The following is an 18,700-nucleotide window of genomic DNA, read 5'->3' as shown; positions in this document are numbered from 1 at the left end:
AAATACAAAAATAGTAAAATTTAAACCATCGAAATCTCTAATGAAATACACTAAATCATAAAAATATGCACCAAAACCACCGGTTACTGCTTCTGTATCAAGATATCTCCAGCACTATTACTTGTCCGAATTATTACAAAGAATTAGCAAAAAAATAAAATCATCAAGAATGATTATCATGTTCATGGTTGCTTCTTGCTGTGTCTTTTTTCTGCAACAACTTTTTACTAGCTTCACAATCACTAATTGTTAAAAGTAACCTAACAGTCTTCAACAGTCAAAAGATGATAAATGAAACAAAACAAAATTTAAAATTTAATTCTTATCAAAGGCACCCACACCTCCATATCTCTTTCCTGGCAAGCTCCCAGAAATTTCAACCTCAACAACCCTCTCTTCTTTTCATTTCAAGGTTCTAGTGTTTATCAGTCTCCCTCATTCCCCGAGCCATTAAAAGATTTATGAAAGCTTCGTGAAAAACTACAGCTTCATTCTATATCCATTGAAAGGCTATTGACTCATGGAGGGTTTCAATAGCGGATCATCATCATCGAAGCCAAACCATGTTTATCTAAGTTTTAGAGGAGAGTACATAACTTACAAGTTCATAGATAGGCTTTGGGCTGCTCTTGAAAGTAATGATTTGAATACGTTTTTGGATGACAAGAAGCTTGACCCATGTGATTCCATCTTTCTTCCACCTCACTTTCTCAAAGCTATTCAGCAATCCAACATTTCCATTATTGTCTTCACCAAAAACTATGCTTCTTCTATATGGTGCCTTCAGGAACTCTCTGAGATTGCTGCACGTATCCATGAACCGTGACATACAGTTTTTCCAATTTTTTATGATGTAGATCCATCTGATGTACGGGATCAGAGTAATTCTTTTGAAAAAGCTTTCGCCGAACATGAACAAAGATTCACTGAAAATTTAAGCGATGTCCACAATTGGAGGTTAGCAATGAAACGAGTTGCCATTCGGCCTGGTTGGTATACACCACACAAGTGAGTAATTTATTTAGTCATGAATTTTTTCCCCATCAATCACTAAAATAGGGTGTTGAAAATAAGCAATTAATTTTGTTTTTTGTTTTTTCTTCAGCCCATGGCAACAAACTATTGATGACATTGTTATAGAAGTGAAGAAAAAAAATGCGAGAATTAGTTCATGTTGATGTTGACATGGTGGGGATACAATCTCGAGCCAAAGAAGTAATAAAGCTTTTAGAATTGGGTGTGAATGATGGGGTTCGAGTTGTGGGCATTTGCGGCATGGCTGGGATTGGGAAGACAACTCTCGCCAGAGTTGTGTATGATAGGATCTCTCCCATTTTTGATGCTTCTCATTTCATATACAAAGGGAATGAATTTTGTATGAGCAGTCGGCAACTACAGGGCGAGAAGATTCTCCTAGTTCTTGATGATATTAATATTTACGATCTTGAACCAGTAATTCAGACTATAGATGACAACAGGTTAGGCAAAGGGAGTAGAATCATCATAACAACCAGAGATGAAGGAATCCTAAAGGGTTTTAAGATGCATCATATTTATAGGGTTAAACCATTGACTAAGGAGGAAGCTCGTCAATTACTCTGTAGAAAAGCTTTTAGAAGTGATTATCATGTAAGGGCTTATGAAGAGCAAATAAATGGCATACTTGAATATGCTAATGGCCTTCCCTTAGCAATCGTAGAATTTGCCTGCTTCTTACACAGTAGAAGAACTTCAGAATGGAGCACTAGTGCCTTCGTTGAATACAAAGAGGTTGTTAACTCTGTGATAATGAAGGCCCTCAAAACAAGTTTTCTCGAACGGGGTTCTGATTCTCAAGAAATTTTTTTAGACATTTCATGTTTTTTCATAGGGAAGGAGATTAAATATGTAGAAGGAATTTTAAGGTGTTGTGGATATTGGGGAGTGGATATACAGCTATTGATTGAGAAATCACTTATGACTATTATAGATCAAAAAATACAAATGCATGGTCTAATGCAAGAAATGGGAAGAGAAATTGTGCGGCAACAATCCCCTTCTAGGCCAGAAGAGTGGGATAGATTGTGGGATTTTGATGATGTTCATCGTGTTATACAAAATGACAAGGTAGGTCTTAGTAATATTTTTTTTTGTTTTTTTCCTCAAAACATTAATATTATAATGTGTTAAAATTGATGTAATCTCACTTTGCATTGTTGTTATATAAATGTATTTATTATCAGGTTACTCCCAAAGTTAAAGCTATAGTCTTGGATCTAGAAGATTCACAAGGGAGGACATTAAATGCTGAAGCTTTATCACTCATGAGCAACCTTAAACTGCTCATATTTCATAATGTGAAATTTACTGGAGTCCTAACAGATCTTTCATATCGGCTCTGCTATCTTTCATGGCACCAATATCCTTTTACTTGTTTGCCGTCAAATTATCGCCCATATCAGCTTTGGGAATTGAATTTGACTGATAGCTGCATCACAAGTATATGGGATAGTTGCATCACGAGTGAAGGGGATAGCTGCATCCCGAGTGAATGGGATGAATGGGATAGCTGGGACTTGGATCCATACCGAGAAAGAAAGGTAATAAAATGTTAATTGTGTGCACGTACGCTCTTCTAACTTTTTGATATTTTTGGCTATAATTCAGGACTTTATTCATTTGCACGAGTTAATGCAAACGACTTGTTTATGAGAAATAATCAAAATACTTTTATATATATATGATTTCTATTTATTAAAAATGTATTAAGATATTTATATTTTATATTTATATTTATGCTATGCATCTAGATTAGATATGTGCCATGTGTTTTTGTGTGAAGTTTCTAATGAAAAAATTTGTCCGCCACCGGCGAAGAATAGAAAAGGTAATGCAATTGTGCGTGCATACCCTCCTGACTTGCAGATATTGTATGCCTAATTACCTCATACACTATTTTTCATTCACAGGTTTTCCGATGTTTGAGAAACATGAATCTTAATGGCTCCAAAGATCTAACCGAGATGCCAAGTTTCTTTAAATTTCCAAGTCTTGAGAGGCTAGACCTTGAAGGATGCATTAAATTATCACAACTTGATGCATCCATTGCTACTGATCGTTCAGAGCTCAAGTTCTTAAATTTGAGAAATTGCATTAATCTTGTTAGTATTCCCAATAAGTTATTTTCTCTATCCTCTTTAGAAATGCTAAATTTAGCTGGTTGTTCCAACTTTGCTAGTTGTCTTAACTTTTCTCCTTTTGAAGAGGAGGATGGTGAGAGAAAAACTACTCGTGAATTATTTTCTCGAAACAGAGATGGAAGCAATGTAAAAACAAATCTATTTAAGTGCACTATTTGTTAATTAGAAATATAATTCTGTATCATTAATTAATCATATTTATTTTTCCTATGTATATCCTCTCTCTTACTTTCTCAACTCCTTCCATATTTTTGTCTATATAATTAAGACTAAATTATATTTTTTGTCCTCTAACTTTAAGTAAGGTTTCAATTTTTTTTAATTTTTATAAAGTATCTTTTCATTCATTTAACCTTAACACTGTCTAAGTTTAAATCTTTTAAAATAACATAATTAGTACAAAAAATAATTATTTGAAATTCATGGTGTTATAATTAAATGAGTGAAAATACACTTTATAAAATTAAGGGATAAAATTGAAATCTTGTATAAAATCAAAAGATTAAAAGTATAATTTAGCTTATTATTAATGCCATATATAATTAACTTTCTTACCGTTGAGTGTTACAACGAGAACATTCTCTGTGATGCCAATGCACAAAGCTAATCATAGAGTGTTGCTAGTAAAAAAATGTAGAGATTAAAGTTGATTAACATTAACAACAAATAATTCAAAATTTGATATCTTATAGTGCCCTTATTGATTATATTCCACCGCACAATGAACCAAGCTCGGTCCACTTTACTTTTTCTTTGCATTTTCCATTTTGTCTTGATTTTGATACTTATATTGAAATTACATTCAAGTGTTTATATAATTTTGCGAAGTTATACATTTAAAAATGATTAAATTTATGATTTATCGTTAAGGAGAAACTATAAATCGTTTTTAGATTGACAAGACGTGAGACGAGTTATTAGAAAGGCACCATCCCAGTTTTTTGTTTAAACTTATATATTTAGCCTTATACATTTAAGGCATAGATTTCAATTAAATCAAGACATATGTATTTTTTATAAACTTTTTAATGTCTAATAAATTCTTGTTATTAATATTATTAACATATTAAAATTCGCATGTTTTGATTTGATTGAATAAAAGTGTATTGTAAAGCTAAGATAACTCTTGCTCTTTGCAAAATAGTAAAAAGTTATGATGAATCTTGGTAAAAATAATAATAACAACTTATTAAAAAAATGCAGGGTTTGTTATATTGAAGGAAATGTACTTTTACATTCTCTACACCTCCCGTAATGAATTATTTTGTACATTCACTTCTGCAAGTCCAAAACATTTGAAGCGCAATAAATATTTTGGGAAATTTATTGCGGAAAACCTGAAAAAAATAATATCTATTATAAGGTATGTTAAAAAAAGTAATAATTGAGTAGGACGAAATATTAAAATATAAAGTTTAAATACAAAATTATCCCTAGTCAAATTTCCTATATTTTTTCTAACCCCGTCTCAAATTGAACTTGGCAAGTACGTTACTGGCAATGGTAAAAGAAGCAAATAATGCTAGAAATCATAATAAGTGAAAAATTTCTTGTACCTTAAAAGATTTGCAAATAAGTCCCTATAAAGATAAGTTGACACTAAAAAAATCTTTTCGAACCAATTAAAAAATAAAATGTAATAATTTTTAAAAATAAATTTTTTAAATTATATTGATTTAATTTTTTTAAAAAATAATGATTTTAAAATTATATTCAATTAATTATTTAAAAAAGAATTATTTTTTAAGGTATATTGATTTGATTAAAATTTAAAACTGTATTTTGTTTTTATTTGTGTGGAATTGAAATCGGCACGACTTTATTTTTCAATATTTTTGTAACTTATACGGTATAGTTAATTTTAAGGTGTTATTAATAAGGTTTATATTAAGGTTAGAATAGTTAATTACATTTATCTTGGTCCTTCAGCCTAATTTAAATCTTTATGGTCCTTTATAATAATATTATTTTTTCAAGTCCCTAGCAATAATTTTCCCAAAAAAATTTACTCAGCTTTTGCTTTAATTTTATTTAACTATCATGCACAGAAAAAAAATTAGGATAATTTTTTCATATATTCTTAAATATTAATTTAAAAAATGAGCGAGTAAAAAAAATAATTTTTTCCTACCATACAGACATCAAAACCAAAAAAGTGTGTGTTGAGTAATATTAAAAAAACGGAAGGATGGAAAGAAATAAAATAGGGGGAAAAATATATCATTCAACTTTAGTGCCAAGCAAAGGAAGGGGTGTGGCATGTTTGATATTTTGTCTTGGAGTGGTGACTGAAGACCAAACGACCAATCACTCTTTAATTGGTTTTGAATATTTTTTTTGAGAATGTTTTAATTTATCTAAATTATGAACTTAAAAAAAGAAAGTATTTTCCCTAGATAAGAAAGTACTAAATATATATATTAAAAAATAAGATTTAATTCCCTTGATATGATAACTTCCTATAAAGGAATCCAAATCTTAACTTTATATATAGGGTGCATCATTCTATGAATCTAAAAGGTATGTATAGGTTTCCATATGATATTTTCTTCTTTATTGCTGTATAAAAAATAATTATGTATTCCAATAAAGAAGAATAATTATTTATTTTTAAAAATAATTTTTTACACTGAGCAAGACTTAATTTTATAAAATGATTACAAAAGGTAAAATATATTAATATTTTATACAATATTTTAATCTTTATTTTTTAATTGATATATACTAATTAAAAATATTTATTTTTAGCTTCAATATTTTGCAATTTAATATTAATATTTTTTAAAAAAATTATCTGACCGTACTCTCAATTTATTTATAAAATATATAAAATATTTAACTGTGCAAGTGATTTTAATCTTAGACCCTATCTGTAACTTCTAAAATTTTTTAACATCAACTAATGGTCATAGTTTTGCACTATTTTCAAATATTAAAAATGAACATTGTATCAAAAATAAGTTTAGGATTTAAAACGCTCTTTGATCTATAATTTAAAGACTAAATTACCCTTTAACTCTTAAAAAATCCCATGTCTTTTAAATATTTACAACTATTCAAATGCAATTAAATTAGCTGCAAAATTGGTAAATATGTTATATTTTTACATATTTATTTTATTTCTTTATCTATATGCAAGAACATTAAAAAGGCTAATATAATGAAATGAAGGGAGTGTTTTAATATTTATTCAAGTAAAAAAGCATCAATTATAAAAGAATTAATGAAAATATAAAATAAAATTTAAACCATCTAAATCTTTGATTATGAAATACACTAAATCACAAAAATATGCACAAAAACCACGGTTACTTGAATAAAACTTTAATTTTTTTAAAAAAATATGTAAAAAGTATATTTTATATTTTTATAAAAATAAAAAGGAATTAATTTTAAATTAAAATTTGTTTTTAAATAAAAAATTCAATAATTTGGATATTTAGACTAGCTCAATAAGCTCCAATCCTAAGGGTATTAGATACAAACTTGGCGATACATGCTTCTTCTTCTTTTTTTCCCCCTATATGTTTAGACTAGCTTGAATAAGCAGATTCCAATTGATCCCAAGTCAAGTGAGCTTACCTACTCTACTTCAAACACAATTATATTATAAATTGATATAATACATTTTTGGAGTAAATGTTGCATTGGCCTGGCTAGCTTGCGCATTCTACGAGAGGCATCTTGCAGCCAACAAGAAGTGCTAGCTCTCGCAAATTGATATAAAGCTCATTAACATGTGGAAAGCCATTACCGTCTCCGCCAACTTTTTCCTTAGTCAACAGAAAAATAAACAAAAGTTTAAGGTGAGTTTATCCTTCTTTACTTTATAATTTATAAATATGACCAAACAGAATATAAAGCTGCGGTCTTCTGTCTTGATTAACGCGTGTAAAGCTTTTATTGTCTGAGGTCTTGTCCACCACAAGGAAAGAGGTGTTGGATTTTATTTTTTATTTTTTGGGACAGAAGAGGTGTTTAATTGTTAAGGTTGAAATTTCAGGCGAAAGAGGTACGAAGGGTTTCTGAGTCTAACTTCCTATGCAAGTTTGTCTCTCTTTTACATAACAAGAACAAAAATGTTTTGTTACATTATTATCTTGCTTTTTACATTACGTGCTGTTGATTGGAATAGTTGGCCAAAAAAAAAAAAGATGTTAATTTGAATAAGTTATGACTTATGACGGGAAAAGGGGGGGTTAGAACTTCATAGTTACATTTCGAATTTTTTAAAAAAAAAGAACATAAGTCACAAATATCCATTCAAATAATTATAAATATAAAATTTTCATTGTGAATTGATTCATAGATTTTTCTCGTTATTCATAACTGAGAATTTCATATTTGTAAACTGTTTAGGTTGGCCTACTTAAACCATGTGAGGAAAAAAAAAATCTAGAAGGGGATGTGATTCCATCTTTCTTCCACCTCACTTTCTCAAAGCTATTCAGCAATCAAATATTTGCATTGTTGTCTTCTCCAAAAACTATGCTTCTTCTCTATGGTGCCTTCAGGAACTCTCACAGATTGTTGCACGTATCCATGAACCACGACATATAGTTTTTCCAATTTTCAATGATATCTTCCTCCCCTACACAGAACTAAAGAAAATGACTTAAAATGGGTCATTTTTGTAGATGTAGTTTTGAAGTCATTTTCTGTATTTTTTTGTTAACTAACTGTCAAAATTATTTATTAATGATACGGGCAATATTGCGTCATTTTCAAAAGTTGAAATAAAACATTACATAATAAATAAGTTTAGAATCCTAAATACTTTTTAACCTATAATTTAGAGATAAATCTGTTATTTAACTTTTTTTTAATCATGAAGCGTTGAAAAAGGATGAGTTTCTTTGCCGAAACTAATTTTAATAAATTATGATTAAAATTTTTAATCCATAGTTTTTATATAAAATTATTTTTGATTGAGTGATAATTATGACATTATTTTTACTTTCAGCATGGAGTTTTTTACATTATCTCAAATCCACTTATACATGAAAGCATCTTTTTGCCCTGAGCCATTTACATGTTACATAGTAGATATATAGAATCCACAACCTTTAGTTGAGAAACATTTAGCCTCCCTTACAAAGTAGAATTTTTGTACCACTTTTAGAGTTTAGGAATAAAATTGTACTATATAATCTTGAGTCAAGGAAACTAGTAACTCCTCGCAACATTCTTTATAGATAGACTTGTATCTTAAACTTATATATTGCTTATCAAGCTCAATTATATTTGATATGAAAATTGACATATCAACTTAAGTTTACTCATACTTGAATTTCATAACGCAACATTATATTATAAATTGATATAATACATGCAGTTTTCGAGTAAATGTTGCATTGATTGGCCTAGTTAGCTAGTGCATTACTCTCTCCATTCCTATATATAAGAGGTTTTTTATAACATTTTTTTATCTCTAAATATAAGATATTGTTAGTATATTTTTTAATTAATGGACTATTATACTTTTATTAAATTAGAAAAAGAAAAGGATAAGTACTCTCATTAATTTACTTTGAAAAAAGAGATTCATTTTTTACTTACAATAATTAGAGGCAAAATTGAAATGTTGCTGTATTTTTAATTAGATAACCAACTTTTATCAATTTCCATAATTCAATTAAAAATATCTTATATTAGAGAAAAAGGGAGTATATTCTAGGAGGCATCTTGCAACGAAAAAGTACTAGCTAGCAAATTGATAGAATGTTCTTTAACTTGTGGAAAGGGTTTAACGTCTTCGCCAACTTTTGCCTTAATCAAAGGAAATGTAAACAAAAGTCATGGTCTTATGGAGTTCCTTCATCATTGTCATTGCAATAATGCAATTCTTTAATTTCAGCCGATGAAGACAAAGAGTTGATAGGGAAATTTTTATATAAATTGGGTGCATTATTTATAATCTGTCCATAATTAAAATACCTTAAGTCATCTAAATAAAATCTTAACTAACATTGTTTTAATTGATTTTATTATTATAATAGAATGTATATTTAATTTCTTACTTTTTCTATCTCTACTATTATTAATGTAATAATCAATTTATATTTAATATTATCATGAATGTCATATTTTTATTGGAAAGAACACAATGATGTAACGTATGTAGTTAGTCTACCTAAGAATTTCTCAAGCTCACATTACCCATCTCATACATTTAAATCAAAGGTCAATTGATTTTGTGCAATTACGTCCCTCTTTCCATTTGGAGATGCTTCATGCTGCTGGCTTCAGCTTGTGAAATACCTGGAAGTCAAACGTGATACGCGACACCATGCAAGAATTTCTCAATTCCTAAGTAAATTCTTGATGAGAAAACGTAGGGAAGTAATTTTGACTCATTTATAAAAGTGGTCTCTTCTGTCATAATTAATAACGTGTGGAAATTTAAATCTTGTCTTGGCAACTTTTCCACAACTTGATTTGATGTGGAAAAATTTTGTACTTTATGAAGGAAAAGTAATAAACAAAAGTTATGGATTTTCTTCATTTCTCACTGCAAGCTTCCACCATTGAAGAGGAAAAGGCAACATTCACCATTGGAGACGTTAATAATTTCTTAAAAAAAATTGTCAAGAATTATTATCAAAGGAGCATGGTTGCTGGGTCTTTTTTTTTTTTTTTGGTCAACTTTTTACCTGCTTCACAATCAACTTTTTACCTGCTTCACAATCGCCACTTAATTATTATAGAGTAACGTAACAATTCAAATCAAGGACATTAAAAAAAAATGTAACTTAACAGTCATCAGAAGAAGAAAAAGTTTGAGAAACGAACAAAATTTTTAATTCTTATCAAAGCCCCACACAGTCTTGCGTAGAAATTAGAATCCCTTCATATCTCTTTCAGGGCAAGCTTTCAGAAATTTCCACCTCAACAAGCCTCTCTTCTTTTCATTTCAAGGTTCTAGTTTTATCGGTCTCCTTCATCCGCAGAGCCATTAAAAGATCATTAAAAGCTCAGTGAGTAATTGCGCCTCCATTCTATCCATTGAAAGGCTATTGACATGGAGAGTTCCATTGGCGGATCATCATCATCATCAAGGCCAAAAAATGTCTATCTAAGTTTAAAGGAGATTATGTACACAAAATGCTGATGACTCATTTGTAAGAAAATATCAAAATATTTTTATCAGCGAATGATATATATGTATGATCTTATTTAATAGATACACATACACACATTAAGACATCATATATTTATATTTACATTTAATCATGTGTACATCATATATATTGCTAAGTGTTTGGTGTGAAGTTTTTTTATGAAAACCGTGTTTGGTTAGGAGATGAGAAAATGTAATGTAATTATGAGTGCGCACCCTTCTAACTCAGATATTGTGTGGCTAATTATGTGGCGCACTGTTTTCATTCAGGCCATGTTTGGTAGGTTGAAATAGTGAAGATGGAAATGGAATTGAGATAAGAATCTGAATAAAGTGATATTTGGTAGATATGAATTACAATTCTTAAGAATCCTGATTCCATGAAAATAGCAGAATTGAATTCCTTCTTTAAAGCTATGGAATCATGAGCAATTCTATAGAATTGTAATATTAAGACACTTTTACCCTCATACAAATTTTAGAAAGACAAATTTGCCCTCAAAAAATGCTATCATATGCTAGCAAAAAAAAAGAAAAAGGGAGTATAAAAGAGTGAATGATATTTTTGCCATTATATATAAAATTTATAATAGATATATATATATATAAGATAGTTATATATAGAATATTTGTACACAATTAAGTTTTTATTATGTTTTATTTTGAGATATTATATATATATATATATATATTATGTTTTATTTGTACAGTATTATATATATATATATATAAAATGTTATAATATAGAAAATTGGTACACAATTAAGTTTTTATTATGTTTTATTTTAATTTTTATATAGAGGTATTTTGTCTTTTTTAATAAGTAGATTCCATTTCCATGTCTTGCATACCAAACAAAAGTAATGTAAGGATTCCATCTAATTTTTTTGACATACCAAACATACTTTTATAATTCAATTCTCTTCCAATTCTGATTTCAATTTCAATTCCAATTCCATCAAAACTATTCAATTATACCAAACGGGGCCTCACAAATTTCTGGCACTTGAAACATGAAATTAGTGGCTCTAAAGATTTAACCAATGCACGATGCCAATTTCAATGGATTTCGAATACTTGAAAGGCTAGACTTTGAAGGATGCATTAATTGTCACAGCTTGATGCATTCATTGCTGATCGTTCAAAGTTCAAGTTCTTGAATTTGAGAAATTGTATTAATCTTTTGTTAGTATTCGCCACGAGTTATTTTCTCTCTACCCACTTTAGAAATTCTAAATTTGGCTGGTTGCTCTAAATTTTTAAATTGCCTTAACTTTTATCCTTTGAAGAGATTGGTGAAGAAGAAAATATTAAGCAATCATTTTCTCAAAAAGATAGACACTATTTTATTTATAGGAGAAACCATTACTTTTAACTTAATTTTTTATATAAGCAAAATCACATATTTTAATAAGCATTTATTACACATTTTCTAAATCACCCATCATAATTTACATTAGCAAAAAATAATTAATGCATACTTATATTGATTAATATAGGGTATTTTAGTCCAATTTTTTTATTTTTAAATATAATTATTATGATTAACTAACTTTTTTAAATTGTATGATACAGTTTTTTCCCTTTATATATAGAAATGGAGGGAGTATGTAGAAATGATTCTGTTTAAATGTAATGACCCTTAGAATGTTGTATCTGTAATTAATCATGTTTGTTTTTTCTCCCTCTCCTCTCTCTTACCTCTACTTATTTCGAATTTCTAAATTTTTAATCTTTATTTTAAATTTAATCTAATTGATTTGGTCCTTTAACTTCACTCTCACAAGAAAGAAAGAAAGCAGAAACCAGCAATAACCAATGTAAGGAGAGGGTCAAGGAGAAGCGTGGAATGTCAGGCGGACTGACAAAAGTGTATGGTCTTGGGGTCGTGAAAACAGCCACTTTAAGCCACTTTAACTCGGTTCTCAATATTTTTTTTAATGAGTTTAGCTCATTAATTTAGTATACCTTAGAGTTTAGCTCCCTGTCCATTTTAACTTGGTTCTCAATATTTTTCTTCAAGATCTTTTAATTTTGCTAAATTACACATTTAAAAATAGAAAAAAATTTAGTGAGGACCACTTGACTAAACTTAATTTCAGTCAAAGTCCCTAAAATTCTGAAATTTTGAGGGACTAAAATGAATGAAATGAAATGACCTTATTATCTTTAAAATTCAAGATCGTTTAATTTTTCAGATAAAAAGCATGGGCATAATTTATGTTGGAATTTACTACAATTTACGCCAAACTCTCTTTCTTCTTCTCTCACCATATTGTCTTATGGAATTGAATTTGACTGATAGCAGCATCACAAGTATATGGGATGAGCGTGATGGAAGAAAGGTAATGTTAATTGGATGCAGGCCCTTCTTACCTACTATTGATGTTTTTGGCAAATGCATGACTATCTTCACTCACACCAGTATATGCTAATGACTCATTTGTAAGCAAAAATCAAAATATTTTTATCATCCAATGATATATATATATACACACACTAAGACATCATATATTTATATTTACATCTATGCATGTATATCATATGTGTGCTAAGTGTTTGTCTCTCAACTAATGTTTTTGAGCGAGTAGTTGAAAGATAAAAATATCATTTAACACATTAGAAAAATATATATCCTTCTTTACTTTATAGATAGGACCAAACAAAGTATGAAGCTGCTTATTGGTCTTTTGAATTTTGTCACAATTAACGTGTGGAAAGCTTTTCTTGTCTGAGGTCTTGTGGTCGTAACTATAGATTTATGTATATGGGCGTGCCACTATAGGAAAAAAAGATGCTTAATTGTTAAGGTTGAAATTTCTGGAAGCTTTCCTTGAAAGAGACACGAAGAATGGCTTCTAACTTTCTATGCAAGTCTCTTGCTCTTCACTTTATAATTTATAAAATGTGACAAAACAGAATGTAAAGCTGCGGTCTTCTGTCTTAATTAACGTGTGGAAAGCTTTTATTTTCTGAGGTCTTGTCCACTACAAGAAAAGAGGTGTTTAATTTTATATTTTCTTGGACAGAAGAGGTGTTTAATTGTTAAGGTTGAAATTTCTGGGAGCTTTCCAAGCTCGAAAGAAGTACGAAGAAGGGTTTCTAAGTCTAACTTTCTATGCAAGTTGATCTGTTGCTCTTTCTTTTTTACTTTTTTTTTTTCAAGGTGTCCCCATAATTAACAACTTTGAGATTAATTTCTTGAGAAATCTGAGTGTCATTTAAAAGATTTCCAAGTCCATCACTCTTTTACATAACAAGAACAAAAATGTTTTGTTATATTATTATTTTACTTTTTACATTACGTGAGGCTGATTTGAATAAGTTATGACTTATGGCAGGAAAGGGGGGTTAGAACTTAATAGTTACATTTCTAATTTTTTTTTTGAAAAAAAAAGAACATAAGTCACAAATATCCATTCAAATAATTATAAATATAAAATTTTCATTGTAAATTGATTCATAGATTTTTCTAATTATTCATAACTGAGAATTTCATATTTGTAAACTATTTAGGTTGCCCTACTTAACCCATGTAAGAAAAGAACCTACATAACTGAGAATTTCTAATTGATTCAAAAATGCCTTTAAAAGAACCTACACTAATAATTTCTCAATCTATTCAGGATAGATGTGATTTAGCTCAGTCCATTTTAATTTGATTCAGAATATTTTTGTTCTGGATATTTTAATTTTACTAAATTACACATATAAAAATAAGAGTATTTTCCAAAATGAATCTTGGTAAAAATAATAATAATAATTTATTTTAAAAAACGTGGGGTTTGGTGTAATGAAGGAAAAATAGTTTTTTTAATTATTCATGACCCGTCAAATCTTTTCTCCCTCCACCCCTCCCAAAAAAAATGTATTTCAAATTACAATTTCAGAATGTGAATAGAAATGATCAATATATACTTCAAAATTTTTATTCAAATTTCTAAATTATTTTATTATTATGCGCAAAAAATAAATTTTAGGAAGAATTCTTTGAAAGTCTTTTTATATATTAAAAAGTCACATGCCTTTTAAATATTTATACCTATTTCAATGTAATTAATAGTACCTAACTATATCTCAAACAGTGATTGCCTTCGATAAAAGAATAGTTGTGATCAATAAAATAAAATAAAATTGGAGGCAAATTTGATAGCATAGATAAAGCGTCTCAACCACTATCTAGCGGTTGTTTTCTTCTAACATCCGTTATATAGACTAAGTATTTTATAACTTTTAAATTTAAGAATTATTTAGATAATTTGCCTGGAAAATTTGAAAATTGATCAAGATTGAGCATACTTATTGTTATATATTTAGAAACTATGTAATAGTTATTTTCAAAAAAAAATTGTTATATAATTGACTAAAAGATTCATTGAAAATAAAACTGGAAACATCTATATAACAGTTTTTTTTTATAAATAACTGTTGTATAGATGACAATTATATAACTGTTAAAAACTGCTATATACCCCCAACTTTATGTAGGGAGTTAGTGGATTATGAGAATATGTTGTGTAATGTAGTTTAAAGTCTTTGTTGTTCGTTTTGGTTTTGTATTGGTAGTTTCAGCTTTTATTAAAAAAAAAACTGCTATATGATTTCTTGTGGACTATATATAGCATCATGATATATAGTGGTTTAAAACCATTTTATAGTCTAAAAAATGATCATTATATATAGGCTTTTTTTTATTAGTGGTTTTTTATTCAAATAAAAGAGTATCAATTATAAAATAATGAATTAAAAATATAAAACAGAAAAATTTAAACCATCTAAATCTCTGATGAAATACGCTAAATCAAGATATCTCCAGCACTAATGCTTGTCCGAATTATTACAAAGAATTTTCAAAAAAATAAAATAAAATAAAATCGTCAATAATTATTACCAAACATGTTGCTGCTTGCTGTGTCTTTTTTCTATACCAACTTTTACTAGCTTCACAATCATTGATTATTAAAAGTAACCTAACATTCTTCAACAGTCAAAAGATGATAAATGAAAAAACTAAATTTAATTTAATTCTTATCAAAGGCACCCACACCTCCATATCTCTTTCCGGGCAAGCTCCCGGAAATTTCCCCCTCAACAATTCTCTCTCCTTTTCTTTTCCAGTTTCTATTTTTGATCAGTCTCCTTCATTCCCCGAGCCATTGAAAGATTTTTGAAAGCTCAGTGAAAAGCTACAGCTCCATTCTATATCTATTGAAAGGCTATTGACTCATGGAGGGTTTCAATAGTGGATCATCATCATCGAAGCCAAACCATGTTTATCTAAAGTTTCAAAGGAGATGACAGAACTTGCGAATTCACAGATAGGCTTTGGGCTGCTCTTGAAAGCGATGATTTCAATACCTTTTGGGATGACAAGAAGCTTGAACCAATTCATTCCATCTTTCTTCCACCTCACTTTCTCAAAGCTATTCAGCAATCCAACATTTCCATTGTTGTCTTCTCCAAAAACTATGCTTCTTCTATATGGTTCCTTCAGGAACTCTCTGAGATTGCTGCACGTATCCATGAACCGCGACATACAGTTTTTCCAATTTTTTATGATGTAGATCCATCTGATGTACAGAATCAGATTAATTCTTTTGAAAAAGCTTTCGCTAAACATGAACAAATATTCACAACAGATTTAAGCACAGTCCACAATTGGAGGTTAGCAATGAAAGGAGTTGCCCATCGGCCTGGTTGGTACACACCACACAAGTGAGTAATTTATTTAGTCATGAATTTTTTCCCCCATCAATCAGTAAAACAGGGTGTTGAAAATAAACAATTAATTTTGTTTTTTGTTTTTTCTTCAGCCCCTGGCAACAAACTATTGATGACATTGTTATAGAAGTGAACAAAAAAATGCGAGAATTAGTTCATGATGTTGTTGACATGGTGGGGATGCAATCTCGAGCCAAAGAAGTAATAAAGCTTTTAGAATTGGGTGTGAATAATGGGGTTCAAGTTGTGGGCATTTGTGGTATGGTTGGGATTGGGAAGACAACTCTTGCCAAAGTTGTGTATGATAGGATCTCTCCCATGTTTTATGCTTCTCATTTCATAAACAAGGGAACTGAATTTTGTATGGGCAGTAGGCAACTACAGGGCAAGAATATTCTCCTAGTTCTTGATGATATTGATATTTTCGATCTTGAACCACTAATTCAGACTATAGATGATCACTGGTTAGGCAAAGGGAGTAGAATCATCATAACAACCAGAGATGAAGGAGTCTTGAATAGTTTTAAGATGCATCATATTTATAGGGTTAAACCATTGACTAAGGATGAAGCTCGTCAATTACTCTGTAGAAAAGCTTTCAGAAGTGATTTTCCTGTAAGGGCTTATGAAGAGCAAATAAATGGCATACTTGAATATGCTAATGGCCTTCCATTAGCAGTTGTAGAATTTGCCTGCTTCTTACTATAAGTACCTTTGTTGAATTCAAAAAGGTTGTTAACTCTGTGATGATGAATGCCCTCCGAAAAAGTTTCTTCGAACTGAGATCTAATTCTCAAGAAATTTTTTTAGACATTTCATGTTTTTTCATAGGGAAGGAAATTGAATATGTAGAAAGAATTTTATGGTGTTTTAGATCTAAGAAGGTGGATATACAAATTTTGATTGACAAATCACTGATGACTGTTATAGATCAAAAAATACAAATGCATGGTCTATGGCAAAAAATGGGAAGAGAAATTGTGCAGCAACAATCCCCTTCTAGGCCTGAAATGTGGAATAGATTGTGGAATTTTGATGATATTGATCGTGTTATGCAAAATTACAAGGTAGGTCTTGCTAATATTGTTTTTTCCACCTCTCGAGACATTAACATTACAATGTGTTAAAATTGATGCAATCTCACTTTGCATTGGTGTTATATAAATGTATTTATTCTCAGGTTGTTCCCAAAGTTGAAGCTATAGTCTTGGATCTGGAAGATTCACAAGGAAGGACATTAAATACTGAAGCTTTATCACGCATGAGCAATCTTGAACTGCTCATATTTCGTAATATGAAATTTACTGGAGTCCTAACAAATCTTTCATATCGGCTCCGTTATCTTTCATGGCACCAATATCCTTTCACTTCTTTACCGTCAAGGTATTGTCCATGTAATCTTAGGGAATTGAATTTGACTGATACCTGCATCACAAGTATATGGTATCAATGCGGACAAGGAAAGGTAATATAATGTTAGTGTGCACGTTCGCCCTTCTAACTTTTTGATATTTTTGGCTATAATTAAGGACTTTATTCATTCGCACAAGTTAATGCAAACGACTTGTTTTTGAGAAATAATCAATATATATATATATATATATATGATTTCTATTTAATAAAAATGTATTAAGATATTTGATATTTTATATTTTATATTTATATTTATGCCATGCATCTATATCAGATATGTGCTAAGTGTTTTTATGTGAAGTTTCTAATGCAATTGTGCGTGCGTACCCTTCTAACTTACAAATATTGTATGGCTAATTACCTCATACACTTTTCATTCACAGGCTTTCCGGAATTTGAGAAACATGAATCTTAGTGGCTCCAAAGATCTAACCAAGATGCCAAATTTCTATGAATTTCCATTTCTTGAGAGGCTAGACTTTAAAGGATGCATTAAATTATCATGGCTTGATGCATCCATTGCTGATTGTTTAGAGCTCAAGTTCTTAAATTTGAGAAATTGCATTAATCTTGTTAGTATTCCCAACAAGTTATTTTCTCTACCCTCTTTAGAAATTCTAAATTTGGCTGGCTGCTCTAAGTTTGCCAATTTGCCAATTACCCTTTTTTGATGAGATCGGTAAAGGAGAAAATATTCAGCAATCATGTACTCAAAGAAGACAAAAACTATGTAGAAACAAATCATGATATTTAGAAATGTTGTATTAGCAATGAATCATGTTTGTTTTTAGTGCCTCTCCACTCACTTATTATTTTCGCTTTTACTTTCTCAACTCCTTTAGTATTTGTTTCTATGTTAGGATTTATTGTTCATGAGAGATTAGAAATTGTTTTTAGATGCCCAAGACGTAAGAGAAGTGATGAAAAAAATTAAAAAATTCATAATCTTATTATTTGTTTTGGAAATGTACTTTTTAATTTTTTTTTTCACAACTCATCAATTTTGTTTTCTCTATATATCTCCCCAAATGTATTGCATATCATGAACACTCACTTTTACAAGACCAAAATATATGAAGAAGCGCAATAAATGTTTACTCTATTATCCTTCAAAGTAAGAATAGCATGATGTAATAGCTAGGATGTAGTTCTCCACTGTTTTCTTCGCTCTTAATTTTTTTTAATACTGTCATATTTTTTTAATTAAAAGTAATTCTGTTCGAGACAGAATTGATCGTTAAATGTGAGCATTTTCTTTTTTAACAGA

At 29.5% G+C, this 18,700-nt stretch overlaps 3 protein-coding genes across 3 annotated transcripts; all 3 read left to right on the top strand.

Annotated features, from left to right (window-relative positions):
• Nucleotides 1-520: 520 nt before the first annotated feature.
• LOC129316602 (TMV resistance protein N-like) lies at nt 521-1,012 on the top strand. Its single transcript, XM_054961016.1, has 2 exons — nt 521-809; nt 858-1,012. The coding sequence occupies exons 1-2, from the start codon at nt 521-523 to the stop codon at nt 1,010-1,012; spliced, it is 444 nt and encodes a 147-aa protein (XP_054816991.1).
• Nucleotides 649-3,418, top strand: LOC129316387 (disease resistance protein RUN1-like). The gene is made up of 4 exons (XM_054960792.1): nt 649-1,008; nt 1,106-2,106; nt 2,223-2,579; nt 2,949-3,418. The coding sequence occupies exons 2-4, from the start codon at nt 1,156-1,158 to the stop codon at nt 3,339-3,341; spliced, it is 1,701 nt and encodes a 566-aa protein (XP_054816767.1). The 5' UTR covers nt 649-1,008; nt 1,106-1,155; the 3' UTR covers nt 3,342-3,418.
• A 9,215-nt stretch (nt 3,419-12,633) lies between these two features.
• LOC129316601 (TMV resistance protein N-like) lies at nt 12,634-18,001 on the top strand. Its single transcript, XM_054961015.1, has 5 exons — nt 12,634-12,644; nt 15,583-16,014; nt 16,113-17,087; nt 17,201-17,485; nt 17,817-18,001. The coding sequence occupies exons 1-3, from the start codon at nt 12,634-12,636 to the stop codon at nt 16,726-16,728; spliced, it is 1,059 nt and encodes a 352-aa protein (XP_054816990.1). The 3' UTR covers nt 16,729-17,087; nt 17,201-17,485; nt 17,817-18,001.
• The last annotated feature ends 699 nt before the right edge of the window (nt 18,002-18,700 follow it).

The sequence above is a fragment of the Prosopis cineraria genome, unplaced genomic scaffold (assembly GCF_029017545.1).
Source record: "Prosopis cineraria cultivar Desert tree isolate PC_DT_omini unplaced genomic scaffold, ASM2901754v1 PC7, whole genome shotgun sequence".
Classification (NCBI taxonomy): Eukaryota; Viridiplantae; Streptophyta; class Magnoliopsida; order Fabales; family Fabaceae; genus Prosopis; species Prosopis cineraria.
The sequence above is the reverse complement of the archived record's forward strand: the minus strand, read 5'-3'. Positions and strand labels throughout refer to the sequence as shown.